Source organism: Syngnathoides biaculeatus, chromosome 12 (assembly GCF_019802595.1).
Source record: "Syngnathoides biaculeatus isolate LvHL_M chromosome 12, ASM1980259v1, whole genome shotgun sequence".
Taxonomy (NCBI): Eukaryota; Metazoa; Chordata; class Actinopteri; order Syngnathiformes; family Syngnathidae; genus Syngnathoides; species Syngnathoides biaculeatus.
This window is the reverse complement of record NC_084651.1, coordinates 14082718-14110161: the sequence shown is the minus strand read 5'-3', so window position 1 is coordinate 14110161 and position 27444 is coordinate 14082718. Positions and strand designations below refer to the sequence as shown.

Genomic DNA, 27444 nt, shown 5'->3' with positions numbered 1-27444 from the left:
TGGTGTGACTAACTTTATCGACTCTACTACGAGATAACTGAACTGAAGCACCGTGATCATGCAAACGTTGTACAAACACCTGATTCAAGTAAATGGCTCAGTCTAATGCTTAATCGATTAAAACACAACACGGCTTCAGCTGGACTCCAAAGATAAGGCGTTGGGTTGCTTATAAAAAGTCGCTTTGAAAATGTACGTTAATCTGTTCTGATTGGATGTTTTGTGGTGTGTAATAGTGGTGGCAGCCTTTTCGTGTAGTGTTAGTGCTGGGATTGGTGATAAGATTGGTGATTGGTGTTGTTCACAATAATGTGTAGTGTTGACAAATTGTATTTATCGCGGAATCTAAATTACTTTAGATTACACAAATGTAGGAGGTGCCTGGGAATGAATTATATATTGAGGTATTTCTTACTGCTTCTGGTTCTATTATCTATTTGATGTGACCCATTATGGATTATATTTGATGTACACTGTATTTATTTACAGGATTGTGCAACCAATCCCTGTTTCAATGGAGCCTCATGTGTGGATCTGATCGACAAATACGCCTGTTTTTGTCAGGATGGTAACACAGGAAAAGCCTGCAAGTATGACGTTGACGCATGTAAAGACTTTGCCCATTTTTGTTCCAATGGTGCTACTTGCATTGATGGCGAAGGATTAAACTTTACTTGCAGGTGAGTTGATTTGCTTGCTATTGTGAAACTAAAATATTGAAGTGGATGAACAGGAAAGGACAGAAAATAATCACATTTAATGTAATGACTGACTTTTCCAAAAGTAGAGAAAAATCCAAACCACTGAGCAAAGGTAAAATTTCCTTTTTTGATGGAAGCTTTGTAATCATTTTAATCTCTTAAGAGGAAGTTTAATAACATGGTGCATGTGATTTTTTTTTTGGTAAGCCTCACAGAGCAGCAGGCCACACACCTGTTGTAATTAAAACTATCAACATTATTATTATTATTATTACATATTATTTTTACCTTAAGAGGTTGAGTTTTCATTTAATTGTTTTGCAGACTGTGGTGTGAAAAAAAAACTCATTAGGTCCTACTTCTATTACGTATCCTAGTTCCAGGAGTTGTCTTTTGGCCAAATAATCAAATGCTCATAATCTTGCTTCACTATTTTTATGCGATCTCGCATTAAAAACAATAATAAATTGCTAGTCTATTACATGGAATTATTATTTTGAAACTAGAAAAGTTAGGCATTTAAAAGTGGATGCTTGGATTTCATCATAAAGTGTGGAAAACCTTTTAATACTCACTTTACAGTTCCGCTTGTCACCAATTAGAAATACATATTGATCATCCAACGGTCTTACAGGTAGGCTACAAGGCAGTCATTCCTATTTGATTGCAGATATTCTGTCCCTTGAGCGATGACACATATCTAAATACTTGTTGTATGTGGCAAGAGGGTGAAGATTGTACTCTGCATCTCACCCAATGTGCCGCACTTAATTACTTCGTCTGACCTTGTGCTGATACGCCGCTTGGTATACAAGCTTTAATGTATCAAGGACAACCATGACTTCAAAAAGGCCACTGCTCTTAATATGATGTTGATTTAGCGGACTGCATTTTGATCTTCATTTCAAAGTAAGTCTATACTAAAAGCTGGTAATACATCCTAAGCTTGCCATTTCCAGATGAATGGGTCGTCTGATAAAGTAGTAGTCTGTGCGTCACCTACTATTAGTAGACATTCGCAAAACTAATGAAATTAAATATGAGAGCTGTATCTGCTTTTGTAAAAATAACAAAGCAAGTGTTTGATCAACATTTACTGAGATACAAAATGGTGTGTATTATTACAATTGTAGTAATTTTGTTGTACAACTGCACTGTATCTGTGGATTTATGTGGAGCGTACATATGTAACAGAATCTGGCAACAAGAATTATTACCTACCATTTACTGTTCAATTAAGAATAGAATTGTCCTTTGATTCTCACCTGAAAATTACATAAAATGTTGAATATGCTCTTACATTCTACTTCATCCACAGACGAAAAAGCTCAGGGTATTTTTTTTTTTTTGAGTAAGCATATCTGGTGCATTTATATTTTCCATTTCTTTCTCCGTTTCTTGGTCAAACATAGAGATTGATGTGATAACTGCACAAAGTGTTTGAAGTGATGCATATCTAACAAATAGCCTGCAAAGCATTCTGGTTTGCTCTGAGGTTATGCAAGAAAAAGTTGCTCGTTTGCTGTTGTTGCTGCCGTACACAATGAAATCAAAATTACCTCACACTGCTAACTTAAGAACACGCACAGATGCATTTTCTGTACTGCTTATCCTCATTAGGGTCAGAACCTATCCCACCTATCTTCGGACAAGCGGTGGGGTACACCCGGAACTTGTCGCCTGACACTTGCAGGGTACATAGAAACTAACAAATACTGACAGGGAATTCAGTCTTCAGTTCAGTCTAACCTACCACACATGTTTTGGACTTTTGGGAGTCTTCTTCTTCTTTTCCTTTCGGCTTGTCCTGTTAGGGGTCGCCACAGCGTGTCATCTTTTTCCATCTAAGCCTATCTTGTGCATCTTCCTCTCTAACAACCACTGTCCTCATGTCTTCCCTCACAACATCCATCAACCTTTTCTTTGGTCTCCCTCTCGCTCTTTTGCTTGGGAGCTCTATTCTCAGCACCATTCTACCAATATACTGACTCTCTCGCCTCTGAAATTGTCGAAACCATCGAAGTCTGCACTCTGTAACCTTGTCTCCAAAACATCCAACTTTGGCTGTCCTCTAACAAGCTAATTTCTAATCCTATCCAACCTGCTCACTCCGAGCGAGAACCTCAACATCTGCATTTCTGCCACCTCTAGTTCTGCTTCCTGTTGTTTATTCAGCGCCACCGTCTCTAATCCATACACCATGGCTGGCCTCATCACTGTTTTATAAACTTTGGCCTTCATCATTCTGTGAGTTCAGTGAGGAACTGTGAGGCACATGTGGTAACTAGTCAAACTATCTTGGAAAACAAGTGCAACAAAATAAAAAAAAAAAACATTAAAAAATAAAATGTTAGCATTACCATGATATTTTTCATTGTTTTTTTAAGGTACAGAATGACTGTCATTAAATTTTGTATGCTGAATAAAAGTTGTAATGTGTGTGGTTTTTTTTACCCTTTATATTTCAAGTGCACAAGTCCAAAAAATGTTAAAAGCAGAAAATGCGTCACTATCATTAGAAAGATTCTTCAGAAGGTCATACAGCATGATGTTAAAATAAAGTAATGTGGTTTTTGCATCATAAAGATCTTTGTACATCAGAAAAATATTACAACTTGAATCCAGCAGACCCAATTGAATAACCATCCTTCTGTATTATAGAAGATAAAATCACAACAAAAACAAAAAAAGCATGTGAACTTAGAGTAAATGGATAAACAGACACGTACCTTCTAGAGGGATAAATCCCTTAAGCGAACTAAGAACTAAGTCACTGATGTAGTGGTACACATACCTGACTTTGGTGTGGGCATCATGGGTTCAATTCCCACTCAGTGATGGTGTCTGTGTACCCTGCAACTGACTGGCGACCAGCTAACGGTGTAGTCTCCCTTTTGCCCATTGTTAGTTGGGACAGGCTCCAGCACTCCTGCGACTTTTGGGAGTTTAGGCTGCTTGGAAATTGGATAGAACTATGGATAGATGGATGGATGGATGGGTATAACAGCTAGAAACAAATGTCATTAATATGTTCTCATTAATAATTAAAAAAAAGAGAGAGATGCCACCCAACAGCCTCTCCAATAAATAATGAAGCATCTCTTGGTTACATCTATGCCTGTAGAAGGAAATGACAGCCTCCCACATTTAAGAACATGCTGTGTTTTCCTAGCTGTCCAGCGGGTTTCGTGGGGGATTTATGTGAAGTGGAAGTCAACGAATGTGGCTCATCTCCCTGCCGCAACAGTGCCATTTGCCAAGATCTTATTAATAGCTACATCTGCCATTGTGGGTCAGGTAAGTCACTCACACATTGTGAAGGTTTGTCAGGTGATATCAAGCCGACGAGGCAGTGCCGTCTGTTGCATAAATCTTTTGCTACTCATGGAAAGGCTGCATTGTCTTACTGTGCCCCATTTTTCCATAGTACACTGCCATATGTAGAACATTATAATATCTAAAGAGCCTTTGTATAAGATTTAAGGCAAGCATATAAGGTGCCATGAAAGGTTACAATCATACCTGTATAGCTTCTGTTCGTCTGAACCTTCCAGTGGTCACCTGCCTTTTTCCTGGGGAACGATCTAGTCATAGTGTACAAAAATAGTGATAAATAGACGAAACTGCTGCTGCTCATTAAAATGTATGCAGTGCTCATACTCTTAGTGAAAGCCTTTTCTTGTCTGTGCATAAGTGTGAGCCCAAAAAGAAAAAAAATCAATGCAGTAGCATCTGATTGATATTCACTTCAGAGGGTGGAAGTGGGTGAGCCAGGGCTCACCAGTGCACTCTGTGGGCTTTTGTTCCTGGCAGGTTGGACAGGCCTTCACTGTGAGGATGACATTAATGAGTGCCTTCCACAGCCCTGCAACCAGGGGATATGCGTACAGAGTGATCCGGGCTACGGCTACACCTGTTTCTGTCGTCCTGGATTTGTGGTGAGGCTCCCCACATGTTTCTGCCTCTCCATTATTATTATTTTTTTTTAATAACCTTTATCCTCCTGAACCCTCAACTTCCTTGACAATTATCCTTATTATGAAGCAATAAAATTACTTCATTGTGTGATTACCGATGCAGTAGTGCCTTGGTAATGATTTCGAATGTGAGGCATGCGTGCACCAGACTGATTTAGACCAGAACCAAATGAAGTCATGGGCTATGTTCACACTGCACGTCAATTCAGATATTATTACCCAGTGTGACTATTCAGATTTTTTCACATCCGATTCTGGTTTCGTTTGTATGTGAAAAAAAATTGGATATGTATCCATTGCTAGTGTAGTATGGTTGTGCCGGTCACACTTACGAATCCATACAGTAATCAGAAAGAGACAAATGTCACAATTGTTTGACAAAACAAACGTGCCACAAAAGCAATGGCGACTGAACAAGCAGTAAACAGTCAGTGGTGACTTTCTCAAAAACCTTGAAACTGCCACAAATGCTGTATGACCAGACCTCTACGTCCATCCATAATTTTCTACAAACATACAGCACATTCCAACGCAGCATCCTGTTTTGTCCACATGTGTGTCACTGCATAGACTCCTTCCCATTCACTATTGTAATATGGAAAACAAATACATGAGATTTTCAACCAAAAATCCAAATTGTACATCTTGCCCTGCAGTGTGAAGGTAGCCATGGTAAATTTGTCAAGACCGATGTATTCTAAAACCAATAAACATTGTGACGTAAATCTAAATATACTTCTCTGTTGGCAGTATGATCACTCATTTTTAATATAATGTTCTCATGCTAATGCTGAAGAAAAATGATAATGTATCATGAGGGCAGGGGAGGTGGGGCATGTTCTTAGTGCGTCTGGCTCATAGTCAACGGATCCGGGCCTTTCTATAGATAGAACTCATGTATGTTAGCATATTCTACCTGTGTCTACTTTGATTTTCCCCAGGTAATCTGTGTCTCACATTCCAAATTCATGTATGGTAAACTCTAAATTATAAAGATCATCATGAGGGTTTAAAATGTGAATTTCCAAGACTTCCATTGAATGCCCTATGAAGGGTTAAACCTATTTGGCACCACCCCACACAAAAGTTCACAAAAAAAATGTGTATTTGTTGTTTAGCTACACTTACAAAAAAAAAATGTGCTGACAACTTAACTTCATTAAATTACTATTCATGCATAAGACTGCATTTGCATAAACACACATAAGTCAATATTTCTTCTTTGCCGTGAACTTTATTTTTCATACTATTAACATTATCTATGGTTAGTGTTTCATTTCACGTTCACGTCTACAGGCTGTTTATTCTGCATACACAGGGGAGGAACTGCGAGCACAACTATGATGATTGCCTCTTAAATCCATGTCCAGAAGCATATTCCTGTGTAGATGGCATCAACAAGGTCACCTGCCTCCCTCCTGCAACGGATGCTGTTCCCTTGGAGACCACACTCAAGAACATCACTAGCGGCTTTACACCACGTGTGAAAACACCAACACTCAGCCCGTCGCTGAGAGCTGAACAATCCACAGGTACAAAACCACGCTGTTCGCGTCCTATAGGCATGCAACTGCTGCAGTGTCCTTATGCTGCTTTACAGATTGAAACGGTTTGATTCCTGACTCATACTGTATGTATGAAAGCTTGCGTCAGTAAATTTGCTCGCTTTCTTCCAGATTCATTTGACGCTCGGCTTGACGCACTGTCTTGTGTGTATATATTTTTTTTCTTATTTGTGCAGCTGCAGAGAACAAACATTGAAAATGACTAACCAAGTGGTCTGCAAATTGTCAGCCACAATACAGAGGATTCTAAACAAATCAATTCTTACCACATCCTTTCCATTGGCTGTTCTTGATCTCTGTAAAATGAGTGGAGGCTTAGAGTCCAGTATTTCCCAATAGATTGTCATTCCAATATTTTTTAAATTCAAAGAGCCTAAGGCCATAGACTACTGTTGAGCAGCCCTTCCCCTCACCAAAGGAAAAGTCGAGACACATTTTACCTAGAATAAAATCCTCAATTGTTGCTCCTAGAAAAAATGGCCGTACTCAAACTAAGTATATTGATGTACTTAATGTACTATAGTTGCTGTCTTAATAAGATTGCAGCATGCCATTGGACTATAATAAAGATAGGAATTGTCATGATCCTGGATTCCAGCCAGGGCTGGGCGTGGCCGTCTAATCGGAAGGGTCACACCTGCGCCTCATGACCTCCGATTAGACCCAGTACATATAGGACCCGGGGGACGACAGAGACTCTGCTAGATCGTTGCCTCTCATGCCTCGTTCCCGCACTACCGTACTCCTGAAGTCTACCTCCCTTGTACCGACCAACGCCTGTCTCCCGACCTACCCCGTAAGCCTGCCGTTACTGATCTTGCTGCTTGTTTGGACTGACTCCCTGGTAACCGACATTGGAACGATTAAAGGCTTATTCCGCACTGCTTACCTCTCACCTGAGTCGTGCATTTAGGTCCACCCCCGAGTCTCGTCCGTGACAGAACGATCTAGCCAAGAACATGGACCCAGCCGACTCTGAAGCCATTTGCCGTGCGCTGCAAGTGCAGGGCAAACGCCTGGGTGAGCAAGAGGCTGCTCTCCAGGGTATGACTCACCAGATCCAGGAGCTGCAACCGTGGCTAGCCTCCCAAGCTAGCGCGGCCGCTCCTGGGCCTCCCCGTGCCACCATCACTCCGCTTTCTCGACCAGAGCGGTTCTCAGGCGACTCCGGTAACGTCAAGCCCTTCCTGGCGCAGTGCGATCTCCACTTTGAGTTGCAAGCTTCCGCTTTTCCCACGGACCGCTCCCGGATCGCCTTCGTCATTTCCCACATGACAGGGAGGGCGGAGGCATGGGCCATCGCCGAGTGGAGCCGTAACTCGGAGACCTGCCGCTCATGGGCGAGCTTCGTCTGCGCGCTCACCCAGGTGTTCCAGTATGCGGCTCCGGAACGCCAGGCGGCGTCGTCACTCATGACAATTCGCCAGGGGCGTCGCCGCGTGTCCGACTACGCCATCGAGTTCCGGATTCGGGCTGCCGAGAGCCGCTGGAATGAGGAAGCCCTCCATGACGCGTTTTACGAGGGACTGTCCCCACAGATCCGTGGTCACCTCGTGGCCATGGATCTTCCGCCTTCGCTTAACACCCTCATCGCATTGGCCCTCAAGGTGGACCAGCGCCTCACCGTGCAGTGACAGATGGAGGGCCTGAGGGAGGAGGAGAGGGAGAGTCGCAGTCCGGTTGTTTCCGCTTCCCGGCCACCCGTGTTGTCAGCTTCACCGGAAGCCATGCAAGTGGAGGGGCTCGGCAGCTCAGCGGAGGAGCGCTTACGTCGGCGACGAGAGGGACGCTGTTTTTACTGCGGGCGTTTGGGACACTTGATCGCCCGTTGCCTGACTCGACCAGGGCATTCTGACATCAGGATCGCTACTCCGGTGAGTGTGCGGTACACCGCGACGGGGTCAGGGAGGTCCCTTCTTCACCTCACCTTTGGAACGGACTCCCGTTCATGCTCTGTGACGGCTTTCATAGATTCTGGGTCGGAAGCAAACCTGATAAATCCCCGCGTGGTCGAGGAGCTGGAGGCGGCAACCTTCCCCATGCAACGGTTTCGTCACGCCTATGCCGCCAACGGCAAGTTCCTTTGTCGGGTTACACATCGTACTCAGACGCTACGTATGAGCTTTCCGGACGCTCACTCGGAGCGAATTAGCTTTCATGTCTTCGACGCACGTAGTAGCGACATCATCTTGGGCAGTCCGTGGCTCAAAGAACATAATCCGCACATAGATTGGACCACGGGTCAGATCAAGACTTGGGGTGAGGAGTGTCTCAGTCGTTGTTTCGCTGTCCGGAGAGACAGGGGTATTCAAGTCGCGCCGGTTCGGCTAACAGAACCTGGTACCGCCCTGGACCTGACCGCAGTGCCCTCCTGCTATCATGACCTACGGGAGGTCTTCTCTGAATCTAAGGCAAAGTCTCTACCGCCACATCGGTCATACGACTGCGCGATTGAACTCCTGCCAGGCACCTTTCCTACCAGAGGGAAACTGTTCTCTTTAACGGGACCAGAGCATCAAGCCATGAGGGACTACATCAAGGACTCGCTGGCAGCCGGACTCATTCGCCCCTCATCTTCACCAGCCGGTGCGGGGTTTTTTTTGTCAAGAAGAAGGACTCCACGCTGCGACCCTGCATCGACTACCGAGGACTGAACGACATCACAGTCAAGAACAGGTACCCTTTGCCGCTTATCTCTACAGCATTCGAACTCCTCCAGGGAGCCCGGATCTTCACCAAGCTCGACTTGCGCAGCGCTTACCATCTGGTGCGGATTCGGGAAGGGGATGAGTGGAAGACGGCGTTCAACACCCCCACAGGGCACTATGAGTATCTTGTGATTCCCTTTGGACTGACAAACGCTCCGGCCGTCTTTCAGAACTTCATTAACGACGTGCTCCGGGAGTTCCTGAACAGATAAAGATAGGAATTGTCATGATCCTGGATTCCAGCCAGGGCTGGGCGTGGCCGTCTAATCGGAAGGGTCACACCTGCGCCTCATGACCTCCGATTAGTCCGTGACAGGAATAACATGGTGCTAAATTTTATATTTTGTGAAATGTACATCTAGCTCTACCTCCTTGTATTTGATACGAGCCCTAAAATAAACAAATCATAATCTTGGTAAGCAATATTATCAGTAATGTGATTTTTCAACTTCCATCATAAAAAAACTGAGGAATCTTACCATAATAATATTCTCTTTCAGGGTCAATTAAAGATGACCATAATTAGACAGGTTTTGATCCATTTCCTGTTTTAGGGTGCAGGTGCCGAATGTAGTTTTGGGTGTGTGCATATGTACATGGCGTATTTACATACCCATTGTATGTTTTTCTCACTTTCATGCAAACAGTTTCAAAGAGAATCTCCCCACCAAGAGTTTAGGACTGACTCTAGGCAAACAGAGACACCTCCAGAATCTTTTTTGGTCGGGTGGCCGAAACCAATCATTGACGGAGGGTGGGGCGATTGAGTGCTGATGGAAATACATATAATAGGGGACTGTTTGATGGAATGTTTATGAAAGTGGGGTGGTCAGCCAAATTATAGGGGTAGGAGACGCTAATTTGTTTTCATTGGACATCCAAATGTTCCAAATCCAACCCCTTTCCTGTCAATGGATAAATGTTCCGTGAAATACTGTAATTGGAGGATAATTTGTCAACCACCCCATACAAGCCTCCACCACCAACCTCAATGTGAACCTAGCATCACCATAAGGTGTGGTACATAGGGGATCTTGACTGTACTTAATAACATACAGGCACAACCTTAAAAATGTGAACCCTGTGGTGAAAACAGTGAAGTGGACCAATGAGGCAAAGATGGAACTTCAACACTCTTTAGAGTGCACACATTGGCCGGCATCATGACAGCAGGGGGGAGGGAGGGTGGGGGCATGGATTGTTTCAGCAACCCTCCCACCACCCCCACGGCACCAACCCCTTCCCTTGACAAATTTAAAACCATATCACCCGCCCCTGCTTTTACAATTTTCTGTCACGAACCAACGGTGCGGGGGCGGACCCAAATGCAGGACTCCAAGACGAGGACAGGATGTTCAATGGGCTTTATTATAAACTATGTTGTGCACGACAACACAGTCCAAGAAGGCAGGATCCACAAAACATGAAACAAGGTGCGATAACTACAAGTCAACTAAATAGCATAACAAAAGCTTGACTGGACTATAATGGCGCAGTGGCGGAGTAACCCAGGATGTGGTAAAGCATCCACAATAAATTGGCAAGTGCCAGTGACAAAACCCCAACTTAAATACATGGTCTAATCACAGTGCCTCATGTGAAGCAGCTGTGACCGGCGACAGGTGTTGTATATGAAACCGCTCAGACCGGTTGCAAGGCCACGCCCCTCTTTGACGTGGTCCAGCTTTGCACATGAGAATTTTCATTGCTAGCCCCCCGCCCTCAGTAGAAACAATTTCAAGCTGCAGGTGGAGCGCAGAAAAGTTAATCAAACGGGGTACAGCCCAAAAAGTTTGAAAACCAGTCTTAGAGACGCTCCATTGTGTTTTTCATTTTTGGGTCCCAAATTGTTTATCAAAATTGCTGTTGTCATTTTAGAGTGGCTCCAAATACTGGAGACATATTCCTTGTTTGTTTGTTTTTTTTTACATACTTAGCAAATAATGATGGTTCTGATTCTTATTCTGATAATGTGAGGAAGGATTTTGTCTTCAGGTTGTAATGATTAGAAAACTTGAAAGTGGAAGGCTGTCTTGAACTGCACTGTGAGAGAGGAGGCATATTGTTTTTTCTTGACAGATGAGGTCTGCTTTAGCTTTGAAGCTGTTCAACAAAGCAGCCGAGTAGTTAAACAGGCCTATTGAAAACAAGGCAAACTTGAACCAATTCGGTGTGACACATTGAAATTCACTCTGGGCCAATTGTAATGGAGTCTTCCCAGCTGCACCTGATCCATTCTTGGGCCATCGTGAGATAAGTTAGTACAGTACGGAGGCTACATGTGTTGAATCTAGAAAGGCAAGCATATATAAGATCTCCTTAACAGAAAATTTCATAATGATGGTGAATTAGTTTTAAGGTTTAAGGACATGGAACTCTGCAGATTTATCTAACTAGGTCACAATCTAAAAGAAAGCAGTGCCCTCGGTGGTGCTTGAAATAGACTCAGACAGTGTTTCTTTAAACCCCAGTCTGGTTCGCAATGTGTTTGGAATGAAACACAAGTCAAAAGGAATTTAAACACAAGCTATGAGGTACAATGATTTGAATTCAAACCTTATTTCCAGAACAATCCTTTGGTACCATCACTGTGCACAGTCCTGCGCTCCATAGCTTGAGAGTTAATGGTGATCTCAAAAGGCCACTGCAGGGAAGCGGACTGCTGTTAAGGCACGCCAACGTTCTTCAGCCTTTACAGCTTCACAAAATGACAATTACGACATCTGACACAAGCGTGGCAGCAAGGATGGCACTTTTATGAAGACAATCACTCTCTAATTGATAGGTTACAGATGTTTTAAATCAATATATTTATTATACCATTGTAGCTCCTGTGTTGTACAACATAACTGCCCCAAACTGAGGTTTGTTTTAAACAATTTGGTCATTTAATTACTGAGAAAACACTATCAGTGTAGTGGTCCATCCTGGGGCCCTTGATGATGGGGGTTCCATTTTGGGCCCGTGCCCTGATAGAAAATGGGTGAATTCCATCAGGAAGGGGCACTGCATGGAAAGAATAAAATAGGTGGGTTGCATCAGGAAGGGCATCCAGGATAGAATGTATTTATATAGCGGATTTAATACACAAGGTACTCAATGTGCTTTACATGATTAAAATAATTTGCATACAAAGAAATAAAACATTTACAACAGGGGAAAAAAAACAATAAAAATGACTACAATATTATCTATTAATTTTCTGTGCCGCTCATCCTCACGAGGCAGGGTACATACTGAAGTGGTTGGTAACCAATCGCAGCCACATGGGACAGATAACAATCACACTCATAATCACGCCCAAGAGACAATTTAGAATCTCCAATGAATGTTGCATGTTTTTTGGGATGTCGGAGTTAACCGGAGTGATCAGAGAACTCCCATGTAGGCACAGAGAGAACATGCAAACTCCATTCTGTTCTCCACTATTTGACCTGACTCTGTCGATCTCAGAACTCTACTGGATTCGTATCTTGTAAGCATTTCTTTCATGTAATCAGGACCTAAATCATTTAGTGATCTATAGACCCGTAGCAGAACTTTAAAATCTATTCTAAAGCTGACTGAAAGTCAGTGTAAGGACTTTAGTATTGGAGTTATATGCGGTGACCTCTTTGTTCTTGTCAGAATCTGACCTGCAGCATTCTGAATGAGCTGCAGCTGTTTAATGCTCTTTTTGGGGAGTCCAGTCAGAAGAACATTACAATAGTCAAGTCTGCTTGAGATAAAAGATCTTCTCCTGATCTGCTTGACGCATACAAGTCTTCACTCGAGATATGTTCTTCAGATGGTAAAAGGCTGTTTTTGTGATTGATTTGATCATTAAAAAAACAAAATATGCCAAACAAATTATACAAGGGACATACTGTGGCAACCATTGTTTGGAAAAGTTGAATATTGCAGCAACAAAAAAAAGGAAATATGGTAGTTTCAATACAGTTCTATATCACTGCTACAGGTAAAAATAATGGGTAGTGAGACATTTTTGATCATCCATTTATTTCAAATACTTCCATTCCTTGGTCTGGAAATGTTTATTGGAGAACCTGCATTATATCGCATTTTTTTGTTTTGTTTAATTTTTGTTTTCATTCACAACTTTGACAGTGAATCACACTTACGCTCACTTTTGAGATGCACCTGAATGACAGACAGCCTGAGGGAACTCATAAATTGAGTAAAAATTATTATTTAAATCCATCCAATAAGAATAGAAATAGAGACAGGTGAAGTCCAAGAATAGTATTACAGAGTAAGAAGAACGGTTACACAAAGGATGCAGTTTTCCAGCATATACCATTCAGCTGGGGCTTCTTCTGTCACCTATCTTCAGAAAAAGAGCAGTTTTTTTAATTCATATTTTGAACGAAAAGAATGCCCTTTTTCCTTCCCTCGAGGCTCAGAAATTGCATGAGTCCAAGAGTGGTTCCCTGCGGTATTTTATCTGTCCTGTGACAAGTTCCATCAGTCAGCCTATTACATAAAGCCGGTATAAATTAAAAATCAGGCAAAGTCTAGCCTTGCAAAAAAATTATCTCAAGCTCACATCTTACTAAATGTATACTGTTTTTTTTTTCCTCAGGAAAATAGATTTTGTTATAACATGTCTCACATTCACTCACACATCACACACTTCATGACTTCGATATATATATGACTTACATTAATCCTGTCACCTCCTTTATGGATGGTTATTAGGACAGGGTGCAATTGGGCTGGCTCAGAAAGATTAAAATTTCCACTGAGAAAATTTTTTATTCTTTTAAAAGAAGAAAAGGCTTTTGAAGACGCTACATTCCAGATAAATTCCATAATCAGCAATACATTATCCATTGCGCTTTGAACCTGTAAATATAACAGCACACTACTCAGATTTTGCATAGAAAGTTTTCAAAGAAGTAAGGTTTTGTGACCCAGTGGTTAAGAGGTCTGCCACAGCTCTAAAGGTGAGGGTTTGAATCTCAGCTCCAACCTTTCAGTAGGGAGTTTGCATGTTCTTGTCATGCATGTGAATGTTTTCCCCAGGGACGTCTTCTTCCCCTATTCTAAAAACATGTTAGGTAGACTTGAAATTGTCCCCAGATGTGAATGGGAGTGTGCATGACTTTGTGTATATGTGGCCAGCAATTGGCCTTCAGGACTCCATATTCATATCTAATATATATAGGGGGGCAGATGAATGGACAGGTTAAAGTTTACGTCCTTACATTCACTGCAAATCTTTCTGGCCATGAAAATATTCAGAACAAAAGAGAATAATGCACCTATGGACAAAACAACAACAAAACCTGATACTGTATTTTGTCAGTGCATTACTATCAATCCACACGTAAAATTAGAAGTAATGAACAGTGAAGCAATAAAATGACAATGGATTCATGTGAAGGAAGCTCATTCTACATCTAAAGCCTGGTAGAGATTTTCAACATCTTGTTTTCTCTTGAATGTAAGCGATCTCATGTGTTGGGGGGGGGGGGGTGTTTGCCATGTGTTGCTGTTACTGCTGTTATAGCATATGGTTCTTTAAATGGCCATCACTGCCACTCAGCGAAAGCTTAAGTACCCCCGTGCTGCTGTGTTTCGTTTTTTTTTCCATAACTCGGGGTTAAATGCAGGAGAAACATTTTGTATGCTTGTGTTCATGACCATAAAAGATGATGATGATGATGATGATGATTCTTCTCTGGTCCAGAGGGTCTATAGAGTCATTTTTGTATAATGTGATCAATATCGGTAAAAACCTTTAATCAAAGCTGCCTCTGCATGCTCCTTCGTATTCTTGTGATGCAAAGCAACTCTGTGCTTGGGTAGTGAGTGATAAAATACAGATATTATGTCACGACCCATCGGTACGAAGGAGGACCCGAATGCAGGACTCCGGAGACGCAGAGGCAGTTTAGGAAAAGTGTTTATTCGCTCCAAACTCAGGGATCAGGCAGACAGTCAAGGGGAGCAGCGGTAGTCAGGAAGTCGGGCGTAGAGAGCAGGTCCGCGGGCAGGCAGGGGTCAGTACATGGGATATCGATCAGAGAAGGCAGGAGTATCTAAGATGTCAAGCTTATGGGGTCGGTCGGAGGACAGGTGGAGGTCGGTACATCAGGGTTCATGATCAAGAATACGGGAGTGCAGGAACGGGGCATGATTGTGACGATTTGACGAAGAGCAGTCGTCCCCTGTGTCCTATAAATACAGGGATTAATCAACGAGAATGAGGCGTAGGTGTGCGCCTCCTAATCAGCGCCGGTGTGCTGGGACCCGCCCACTCAGAGCTGGACCGGCAGGACCACGGCATATTAAATTAATTGTAATCAATTACTGATGATCATAATTCTTTGCGGATATTATTTTCACTATTTTCGGAAGAAATTTGGTCAAAATATCCTTAATGGTCGCAAGCCAATTCAGCCCATTAACCACACCTCTGCCTCTGCTCACACTGCCTCCATTGCTCCCACTGTCAGCTTCTGCTACAAAATGAGTTCAGTGAGTTTGCAGCTCCATAGGTCACTGGTTTAAAGTGCCCTTGTGCTTTTATTTTTGTTTTGTGAACTCTTCGTGTTTTGTCTTTTGTTGTTGTGTTCCATCCTTTTTTTTTTTTTTTTTTTTGGTTTGTGAGGTGTTAGGTTTTCACAATTCGTTACAATGATTTGCACCTCCAGGGCACCGTACTTGTTCTTAATAACTTAACGCTCCCAGGCTAGGAAAACTCCAGATTAGTCATAACTATGAAGCCAAAGTCCCTGGAGGATCGTCAAGTAATTTAGGTAAGTGCCGGCTGATTTCCTGTGGATTTTCAGTTTTTCCTTGTCTGATAAGGGGGCTAAGATTCGGACACGTGCATCAAACACACAGCCAAGATCTGGCCCACCATCATGTGATGTGGCCCACGTAAGGAAATCATGTGGGTTGTTTCTCCCTAAAATACCAAAATTGCAAATTGTCTAATAACATTGCAACAATCCAAGTATCTTTTCCTATTAATACTCAAAATAAATTGAGTAATTGTTGCTCAAATAAGATTTTATTGACTTCTGATTTGAAAAGTAGTAATCCATCAATTGGCGGCACAGTGTATCAGCTGGTAAAGCGTTGGCCTCACAGTTTTGAGGACCCTGGGATAGGCTCCAGCACTTCCCGCAATCTTAGTGAGGATAACCGTCAAAGAAAACGGATGGATATTCAGTCTGTGCATAGCAGTTTCAAAACCAAAATCAATATTTTTGTGTTAATAATGGCTCTCAAAACAGGGGTCTTTCCCTTTTAGAACATGCGGGTGTTCCTAATCTTGTGACTAGTGAAGGTATACAAATATAACAAAACTAAAAAAAGCGACAACATTGCAGGATGAGCAACTTTAAAGGAGTTACTGGAGCTAACTGTTAATGAGGCAGGAGAGTGCCTTCTTGCAGTAGTCTCATACTGCATCAAAGACTACATCAGACTAAACAAGGTATTAAAATGAATGAAAAGCTTTGTCTCTGAGGGGTAATTTTACATCATCAGCATTGGCAACTCATATTTTCAGAGGTAAAGAACACAGCGCTGCAATTTTGTGGCGTTGGCGTATCCTCATTAATTCACAGATCACAGCACGTATGCACCTCTTTTTTGTCAACGATTTTTCCACAGGGTGTTGGTCCTATAGCTTTCCAGTCCAAATGGGGTATTTAGGTAAACTTGCTTGCCAAATACCCTGAGGAGCACGCTGTCAGATCAAAAGTGCTTGCCAGCCTATTAGGACTTGACGCGTAACAAATATTGATAGAGGTCTAACGTGTGCTTGCTCGATTAATCATGGCAACAACTTAAAAGAAGCCTTGCTGATTTCTCTAGTGTAATGAATGTTTTCTTTTTTTCTACTTTCCTTCCCCTTTCTCCCAGATAAGAATAGACAGAGCATGAGACAGGTGCATCCACAAAAGCTATTCAATTTAACACACTCCCTCCTTTGAATTCTCAGTAACAGATTGCACCATTTCTTTCAAACGAAAACTACTGTATTGAGCATGAGCACCCCTAATATAAGTCTGTGCCTGTCATTTAAGTTGGTCTGCATCACTACGCCCAATAAGCTCGTAGGTAGGGATACTTTAATAGGAGCATGCAATAATACCCTATTCTCACGGCTGATACAAGACAACTTATTCCGCTATAAAATTCTGCATGTAATAAAGGTGCATGGGTACATTCAGGCTCTGTCTCCTGTTACTGTGCCATCTGCATGCTTCACAGCTTTCCCGGCGAATAAAATGATTTTCAGGTTGCCTCAACGGTGAGCATAAAGGTGGGGTGGAGGCTTGGAAGTTGGAGAATTCTTTACAGTTCTTTTCATATAAAAGCTATCCACACATCCTGCCTTGCTCAAGTTTTGCGCATTTACTCTGACTGTGTCTTTGAGCTGTATCCTTTATCAGTTGCCAAGGTTATTTGATGGATACAGGTTACATTCACATTTTATACTGCAACAAAGCTGTGGCAATTGACTCAGAGGAATACAAATGGGAAGTTCAGGTCTGTCTCTTCTCAGCTAGGCACGGAAGCTGTTCCATGATGTTTGTTAACGCGATGTTCTATAAACTCATCTAGATGTCTGTGGTGGAAATGCATGAAAAGTATCATTCCTCTAGTCAGGGATCATTAGTGCATCTCTGCAGAGTTTACAATAAAGATGCAGTACCCTTTCCCTTCGTTTCACCTTCTATTTTTATATCCGACTAGATTCAAACTATGCCCGGTATTTTGGAAATTCTTACCTGGAGTTTGGAAGGATTGACCTCAGCACTATCAACAACATCACTGTGAGATTTCAGACTCAAGCTGACCAAGGAACTATTATTTATGTGGGCCAAGGACCCACAAAGAAAAATGGCATTGATATGGAACTCTTTGTCACAGATGGTGTCCTACAGGTAAAACCTAAGCTTGTATATGGAATTGATTACCATATTTATTTAAGGCGTTTTTTTTTTTTTTTACCTGTATATGGAATGCAGTTGTTAATTTTGTCTCAACGAATGTACTATTTATAATTCATAGAGAATGTCCCCACGTCAGCAGTTTCTCTTCTCATTATTTTGTTTCAGTATGTCTTTTCCTGCAATAAAGAGGATGATATTGCATGGATTAACACGCAAATTCATGTCGATGATGGCAAAGCACATATCGTCAATATCAGGTATGTTCTTTTGAAATGAATTTCAGAACACTGTGAGGGATTATCATTTTGCAGAATATCTTGTGTTTATGGGTGGTAATTTCAATTTCGAGTTCTGACTTTGGTCTGCTTATAAACACATCTGCCTTTGGCAATAATATTTCATTTTGAAAAAGAAGCAGTCTATTTGTATTGTAAGCTTCTTTGCATTAAGTAACACACAAAATGTGTTCAAATAGCATGAGCTCCTCAGGTAGTATTAACTTCCCATCCCTAGTTATCCACTCGTGTCAAGTGTTAAAGCATTTGTTCAAAATAATGACTGTAAAGCAAAACCAAAGGGACACAACAGAAGCCATTTATATTTTATTACAAACAAGCTTACATTTCAAAGAACTGGAACACATGCCACAAAGCTGCTATTAAAAATGCATTGCTGATCAACAGGAATGCTTTATTGGCTCTTCTTAAGTATTAATTCTTAGCCTTTCATTATGAAAAGATTAGTTATCAAGAGTCAAGCCAAAATCAATGTTTAAATGATTTCAAGTGAGGCTGCAAACTCTGACTTATTGTTCTTGAGTCTTAGCGTAATCTTGCCACCACTTCTCAAGAATATTGCTAATTCCACAACAGTAATAACAATTTTTGATGGCTCTTTTCCAATGATATTCTTACAGTTTTAATTGTATGTGTTCATTTTGCATTAACTGTGACATTTTTGACTTAGGACCAGAACGTGGATACTTGGACTAAGGCCTGATGATTTGCTGCATTTAAATGACCTTCAACACACATACCCTATAAACTATTGTTGCTGCTATTAACTGTGGTGAAAACAATCAAAATAATTTAAAAACACGCATTTTAATACAATAGCACGGCTGCCTCTCAGGATTAATTTATTTAGGTAATAAAAGTTTAAAAAAAAAAGTCATTTCTTCTTTGGTATTATGAGGTGTTATCTGACATGCCTCTTATTCTCGTTCATATACCGTGTACCACAGTAGTAAACATGTTGAAGAGAGATAGCATCTGAAAAAAAATGCTCATGTATTGTTCACTGATTTCAGAGTTGCTGCGCTACGATAAAAAAAGCAAGGTAGTACTTTTTATACATTGGAGAGATTAGTCTAAGTATAGTGTCTTCATTAAAAACAGCAAAATTATTCTCGTTTCCTTTTGAGCAATATTTTTATAGGAAGTTAAATAAAAGTGAAGAAGAAATTTAAAACATGAATATATATTTTTAAATAACCCTTAAAAAATGAATGTCATATAATAGTAGTAGTTATCAAAAAACTTGACTGAGGTGTTGAAATGAACTTGGATCAAGATGGCAGGGTTATCCTTCAACACCTCCCCCACCCCCACTCCTCACACACCTCCATCCCCCCATACTGCCTTGAAGATACCAGCTCTGGCCTAAATATTTAAGTGCATCAAGATCGGCCTATCAGATTAAAGGGCTGTAAGGATCCACCTGCTTTTTTTTTTTTTTTTTTTTTTTTTTTTTTTACTACAAGAAAAATACAACAGCGGTGAGAATCCATCATAATGTTTCGTGCTGAGCCCTTGGGGACATTGTGAGAACGAGAGCTGTCATAACTAGCGGGTCAGGAGCATGGAAAAATGGTTGCCGGTGTCAGAAAGCAAATACTTTGTAATTGTCTGATAGTGGACTCGGTCCATCTTTGTCTGATTTGACCCAGAGCTACAACACCATGGTCATCCTCCCCGCCAAACTCATTACAGACTTTTAATATATCTTCCCATCAAAGACACTTTTCAATATGTTAAATAGAAACCCTGTGGGGCTGGCTTCTCAAGGACAGTGTGCACACTGCCCTCTGGCTGCTGGCCAGGCCGCTCTGGCACACTGCTTCTAAATTAACCACCATTCCATGCAAGCGAGCTCTTGGGGAAGGACTTATGCAGCTTGAAGTAGGTGCTCCGAGTATTTAGCTGGCATACGCAACAGTTTGCGAAGTGAAGGCTAAACAAATCAACTGAGATTGCTGTGTGGACCTCCGTATTTACACTCAGGTTGCAAGAGGTATCAGGAGACGGGGGTGGGGGGTAAAATCAGAGACATTAATACCTTCAAGGTGTTCATTGTTAGTGCTGAATCTGCTATGATGTAATGATTTGGTCTTCTCTGTAGTTTCAAATGGACTTTTAGGTTTTGAGAGCAACAAATAGGTGCTGGGTGCTTCTGAAACAGCGAGACCGTACTGAAGGAGAGAGCTTCAGAAAAAACAGACAAGTTATTACTGTCAGAAATATTGTTACTATCCCATGAGAATATGGGTTGTCACTGTAAATGTAAACAATAAAAAAGCAAAATGATGGAATGTTTAATGTGTATATATTACGTTAAATCTACACACCCCTGTTAAAAGAAGATTTTAGAATATTAAAAAAAAAGAAAACTTGAATGAGACGAAGACTCTTAAGGCAGACAGTAAAAGTTAACTATTAAATAAAGTGGCTGCAAAAGTGTGCACAACCACTTACTAGAATTGGGGTTTTGGATGTATACTGACCTGAGAAGTCACATTCAAAATCCTATTAAATAGTAATCAGTCCACACCTGCCATCATGATTTGAGATAAACCCCCAAATAAAGTTCAGCAGTACTTTTAATATCTTTTTAAGCTGTAACATATGGTATACTTCATGGTCCAAAGTTTCTTATATGACAAACAAATATGTACATGATGCAAATTTACCTTGCGACGTCATGTGGCAAGGTAAAACGCTGTGTACATTTGAATCAGAATAATACATTGTCAAATGTGTTTTACACACCATTTCAAGCTAAGGTTACTGATGAGACTGTCAATTTGAACTTTATTGACAATCATTGCAATAATAATTCAGTGCTTTACCCGAGGTTGTCAACAAGGATCTCTTGTTTTCTTCACCGTCTTGTTTGTCATTTCTCATCTTCAAAACAATGTCGAGATGTGGTGCGACGCTGAATTACATGTTTAGAAGCAACATAGGGTGGACTTGTCATTGTGACCGTCGCTATAATTGCCCTTATGTTTCTCACTTCTTGTTAGACAACACCTGGCTCCTTGTGAGGCTGAAATAGCTCTTTCCGGTCATGAGAGAATCAAAAGTGCAGCAAGTAATTACAGCTTGGGACACATGATACAAAGACCGACCAATATCTTCACAGGCGGTCTGCCACAACAACACTTGGCCAATCAGGTAAGATTTGTTCAGCTCTCATCATGTTTCTCCAAGAAAGGGTCCTTGAAAAACTGATGAAGACATCAGTGTTCAACGAAGAATATATTCCGACGGAAATTTGAACAAGTACTGAACTTTCATCAAAAAGAGTTTGTTGGTATGCAAACTGTTGAAAAGAAATCTATATTTTTCTTCTTTAGAAAGCAAAACCTTTCTACAATTTCACTGGCTGCATTGAAATCGTTGAATTTAATCAAGTCAGGGGATTTTACATATCTGATGCCATCACCAGCAGCAATATAGGTGCATGCAGGTAAATTTTTCTACACATCACTTGTAATCTCTTAATTATAAAATCTCTAAAATGCCACAAGAAAGTTTTTACTTAGTATATATTTTCTGTGTTTGGTCATGTTGCTGTCACATTTGATTGTTGATTTTATTACATTTTCCTATGTCCAGGTATTTGAGTGATGTTGTTTTGAGCTAATCATATACTTTGCACCCTGACCATCAAGTACGACTTGATTTTCATTTTACTGACCAACAGTGTGAACACAACCCTCGCTCCTGCTCAAGCGTCGAAACACTCGCAGCGTGAAACTTGTGGTGATGGCGTTTGCCTCAATGGGGGAACGTGTCATGAGCCGCAGCAACCTGGCAAAGAACCGCCTTCCTGCGTCTGCCCGCTTCATTTTACTGGAACGTTTTGTGAGAAAGGTGCAGTACTGTATTGTAGTTTTCTTGCTGTGAACTTTGCACACTCAGTTTAAAAAAAAAAAAAAAACTGTAACATGTGACCTCCGCAGTGGTACTCTATGTATCTTCAAGAGACAGGCCACTAGTAATGTTGGTTAATATATGCTGAGCCTCTTTGGATAATAGGTTTCACATCGAGGAGGAATGGAGCCCGTTGTGTTAGGAATTTTGAGTGATGTGAATTATTCAGCACATGATTAATGAAATGAAAGATCCATATAATCAGCTTGAACCATTCCTGAATGAGAACATGACCTTGTGGCGCTTGCTCAATCCAGCACAAACCCTCACCCCTGTCCAAATAATTCTTGTTACGACATGGTTGACTGGACAAGTTTCAAAAAAGTATAAAAACAAAAATGCACAAAGCATCCACTAGAAGAGAACAATTCTGCCTTTATAAAGAAAAAAAAAAAAGAGCTCCCGCACTCTTGTGACGCTGTTGAGGATAAGCGGCTTGGAAAATGGATGGATGTTATGTTTGCAGGATCTGTACAGAATTTAATGAACAGTAAAATGATGTTGAGACCATTGTCTGGTTGTGGAGTGCAGTCGTATTGCATTTTCTGTGTTGTTAGTACACTGGTCATGAAGCATATTCCCATTGGATCTCCAAGTTCTGTCACTTTAATGACAATAATTGATTTGACCAAGATTTTCTCTGTTAAGAGTGAAACATAAAATTATGCAAGCAATTCTTATACAACCTTTAACTTCCGTTTTCTCAAATGACCATAAAGGAGGTTCTTGCTCAGCAGCCAAGAAATCCTCAGACCCATGAGGTCTCCCTCAGCAGTGGGCCTTCACTTACCGTCATTTTTGCTGACTTTGTACGAACTGTCCCTCCTCAAAAGCATTCCATGCAGTCTGTCAGGTTTAACGCAGTCCAATCTCATATGAGCACTCATCCACCGCTGTGCTTTGCAGTCCTGATTGCGATGGCCTGTGGAAGAAGTCCACGGGCTGTTTACATGCTGACAAAGCCTTCGCATGTGTCGCCATGGCAGCTCTGCGCGCCGACAACCTTGTCCTCACATCCTCTTAAATTAAGTGATAGCCACAAGAGAAGACGAAAGAAAGTCATCTCTGCTCTGCATTGTTTATCCAGATGTCATCTCTGCATGGAACAAATAACATTGACTTGTTTGTCTTCTAAATGAAATGCTGACTTGCATCCTGTAACCCTTGCCCGCTTTTATCCAGGCCACACATGCATAGGCTGCTTACATTATTGTAAAATCAAATTGATAGCACGAAGACACATACAATGTAGTTACACTTATGCTATAAAGCATCGTCATGTAAAATGTATTTATGCATTGATATCCGGTTTCACTCCTAAATCTGCCCTGTTTATTTGTTTAGCCTTTTAAACATGGTTTAAAAGCCTGAAGCAGCATGTGGGCTGCAAATCCACAACTGCTCCAAGTCGGCACACAATTTACATTTTTTGAATATTTATTTGCAGTGTCTGTTTTACATGGTATTAGAAATGCTGTGACAGAAACAAAATGTACTCAGAAAAGATGGACGGTATATGTTTTTGTTTGTTTATTTTTTTTTTAGTTACTATAGCAGTCCTATGCTGGTGGTTGTGTTGCTTCTCTAACCAGTACAGTAGCTGAGGTCAAAGTTCAAGTTATTATATGACTATTTGAAGTGTTTAAGCTTTGTTTTCAACTTGTTTTTTTAAATTGGAGTATTGATTTCACCCCAGAATGGATGCAGATATATCTCAATAAATTAGAACATTCTGTATGAACACCATAATTTATTTCAATGGTTCAACTGAAAAAGTAAAACAAATTTTTCTATCAATTCCCTCCCCACAAATTGAAATTTTTCATGAATTATTTTTTTTATTATGGGCATCACGGTGGAGCAGCTGGAAAGCGTTGGCCTCACAGTTCTGAGGACCCGTGTTCAATGCTGGCCCCACCTGTGTGGAGTTTGCACGTTCTCCCCGTGCCTGCGTGGGTTTTCTCCAGGTACTCCGGTTTCCTCCAATATCCCAACTCTAAATTGCCCCTAAGTGTGATTGTGAGTGCAAATGGTTGTTCGTCTGTATGTGCCCTGTGTTTGGCTGGGTGTACGCCGCCTCCTGCCCGTTGACAGCTGGGATAGGCTCCAGCACTCCCCGTGACCCTCGTGAGGATAAGCGGTGAAGAAAATGGATGGATGGATATTTTTTAATATAGCTTGCAGCTAACAGAAACCCGGATTTACCATTTTAAGAAATTAAAATATAAGAAACAATAAAAGTAATTTTAAATATAGAAATTTGGGGGGACTTGGCCTTCTGAAAAGTATTTCTGTATTTTTTTAATGAATCCATGTGCATATGAAGTGTAAAAGTAGTTTCATTTTTTGTATTGAATAAAGTACAATACTTGTATTAATTGAGGCATACCTTTAAATGGGGATGGTATACAGCAACATTTCCCAAATGTTCCATGACCTTCAACATCCCAATAAAGATGGCGCTCTTCCTGTCCCGCACATAAATTAAACTCCATTTTATCGTAGGTCTTCATGCAAACATGAGCCATATGTGCAATCAATTAAATATAAAACATAGCTGCCACAAGTTGGCCACACATAGGGAGATTGTTGATTGTATAGCTGAAGTGCATATTAGCGCCCATCTTCAAACTGGTCATTTTTGAGAAATGACATTTTACAGTGGAATTGCTCACAGTCAAGCCGATTGCAAAAACCTTTCCGTGCAATGATTATAGCAGACAGCCATTACGCTATTAATCTTGTGCACCTGCTGGATGGCTCTGTGCCTGTCGTTTTGGAAACCCTGGGATACAGCGTTAGGTAGTGAAAGAGAAGAGTCTGCTTACTGCTCTTTCACATTTAGCCACTTGATCATTTCAGTTCTTTTAAAAGCAACAATGATGATTAAGTCTACTTGAATAATTAGAAGACTAATATGGCTGGTCCATTTATGAGATCTTCAAAATGCTCTTATCTTTGCTTGTCTGTTGCCACTTTGGATATTGCTCAGCCAGGATAAAAACTACATAGGGGCTTCTTCAAGTTTCAATTGTGTTGCCTTTATTTTTACGAGCTTGTGGCTAATTTGGGCTGAAAAATAAGGTATGAATACTTATAATGTCTTTTGGTCATGTAAAGTATGACAAATTTGCATCTCAATTAGAGACACACACACAATTACGAAACAAAATCCTTGACAACGAATTTGCATTAAGGCCGATTTGTTAGAATGTTGCAGTACATTTCCAATATTGAGTCAAATCAATTGAAAAAATGCTAACTTCATTTGTGAGCTCACCGGAAATGTCAGCGTGTCATTAAGGATTTCCGCATACCAGACAAAAGCAAAAGATTAATACTGCACGTTTGCTTTCTTTTTGCCTTTTTGCAGTACCCAGTCCAAAGTAAGGATCATCTTGAAATGCAACTGAATGTTTTGCTTTCCCCCAAAGAAAACTATAGTTTAAAATTATTTTGTCAACGAATTGATCCTGCCTCCTGTCAGAATGAATCCAGATTTAATTGGTCCTTAACTGGAATGCTTTTCATACCAGAAATGTCGACTTGTTTTTTTTTTTTCTACAAGTCTACGGTTTTTGTGAGATGATACAAGAACAAAATGACATGTCCTACATGTTTTGGAAATAGGTTACATTAATGCATGACACAGAATAGCACAAGGTACCATACACTTTGAAATAACCTCCTGATGAGGTAGAACTTTTGAAAAGACATAAATGGGACAAACCTGCAATCACCTTTCTTGTGAATGATCCATTCTCAGCCGACATCCTACATCAGACCTTCAGATATTCAAGAAATAAGGACATAAGGTAATGAGCCGTAGAAGGAGGTCATAATCAATACAGACTGAATAATTTCCTGCCTCAGTGGTTTTTGTCTTTTATGACTACATCTTTCCTTCAAAGCCATTTAGTCCCCAACTAATCCTGTGATCACGTAGCTTTCAATTGACTACTTGCACAGTTGACACAATGTCTTTGGTGAGATCTAGGACCATCCAACTCATCTTTGAAGAAACAATTTATCATATCTTAAAACTCAGCCCGGAATGACCGTATTCCTCCCTACTTTGATTTGAAAGGTTAGTCATCCGAAAAGCATTGGCCTGAGATTAAAGGACAGACGAGCAGGGTGCCAACATTAGACAGCCAGACTTAGAGATCACAAATGTCAGGCTTGTTTTGCGGAAATGAAATCCCCAACAAAGGAGCCTGCTTTGCAGTTGCTTCGGTTTGTCAGTATTCGTGTATTAAAAAGGGGAAAACATCATAAAAGTGACTCATTTGCCAGTGTCTGAACAGCACATCACAGTTTTCAACACCGCTGATTCATGCTGTGGTCCACAGTTGAATGACATTAACATTGTTAATTGTATAGACAAATGTGGAAAAAACAAAGTAAATATCCATCCATTATCTTTTGACGCTTATCCTCACGAGGGTCGCAGGGAGTGCTGGAGCCTATCCCAGCTGTCCACGCGCATGAGCTGGGGTACACCCTGAACTGGTTGCCAGCCAATCGCAGGGCACATGGAGACAGACAACAGTTGCACTCGCAATCACACCTGGAGGCAATTTAGAGTCTCCGATTAATGTTGGAGGGTTTTTTTTGGGGGGGGAGGGGGATGTGGGAGGAAACTGGAGTGCCCAAAGAAAACCCATGCAGAAACAGGGGGAACATAAGATCTGCGAGGCCAATGTTCTAATCAGTTGCTGCAACATGCTTCCCTGTGCAAACACATTTCTTTAATTTGTTTCAAAATTAATTTAGTTGACTCTGTCATTTGTGTGTTAACCTAAATTACATCAGCCAGTAGGAACTAGTACTGTAGTTTTTTTTTGTATTCAGCCTACGTAAGTAGTTAATGTTTTTTTTTTTTTTTTAACATAAGAATATCAGTTATATCACACACTATAATATAAAAAAAGCAAAAGTGCAAAAAACATTTACGTTGTGTCAGACACAAAGGTTACAGCTCCCTGAGCTGAAGCTGGCCATTTTTTTAATCTCTTATCGTGCTCTCAAGCTCTCAAGTGCCTCACCACAATTTCACCATTGTCGTGTGGAGCTGATGACTGAGTGGGGACCTCCTTCAGCTCGCCTTCATGTCATAGCCTTTGTCATCCAAGGGGAAATAACCCCATGTAGCCTTAATAGAGCATTACTGACTGCTAATGGGCAAACTGTCGGTGCATGCAGAGACCTGTCAACTTCACTGGGTGTCAGTTCAAGAACATCTGCTGGCCACAGCATTAGGTACACCAGACCTCTCAAATCGAAATCGGTATTGAAAAAACATCTATCTTGGTTTGTTGTTGTGGTTGCAGTCTGCATTGCATGCATACAATGGGG

The 27444-nt window shown here is 41.0% G+C and overlaps 1 protein-coding gene across 1 annotated transcript in view; it reads left to right on the top strand.

Annotated features, from left to right (window-relative positions):
* eys (eyes shut homolog) overlaps positions 1–27444 on the top strand; it is a 200331-nt gene that overhangs the window by 110981 nt on the left and 61906 nt on the right. Inside the window, 9 exon segments of the mRNA XM_061836907.1 lie at positions 490–680; positions 3874–3998; positions 4515–4639; positions 5997–6210; positions 17670–17860; positions 18035–18126; positions 21174–21324; positions 21507–21642; positions 21793–22026. Coding sequence (XP_061692891.1) covers positions 490–680; positions 3874–3998; positions 4515–4639; positions 5997–6210; positions 17670–17860; positions 18035–18126; positions 21174–21324; positions 21507–21642; positions 21793–22026 — 1459 coding nt within the window.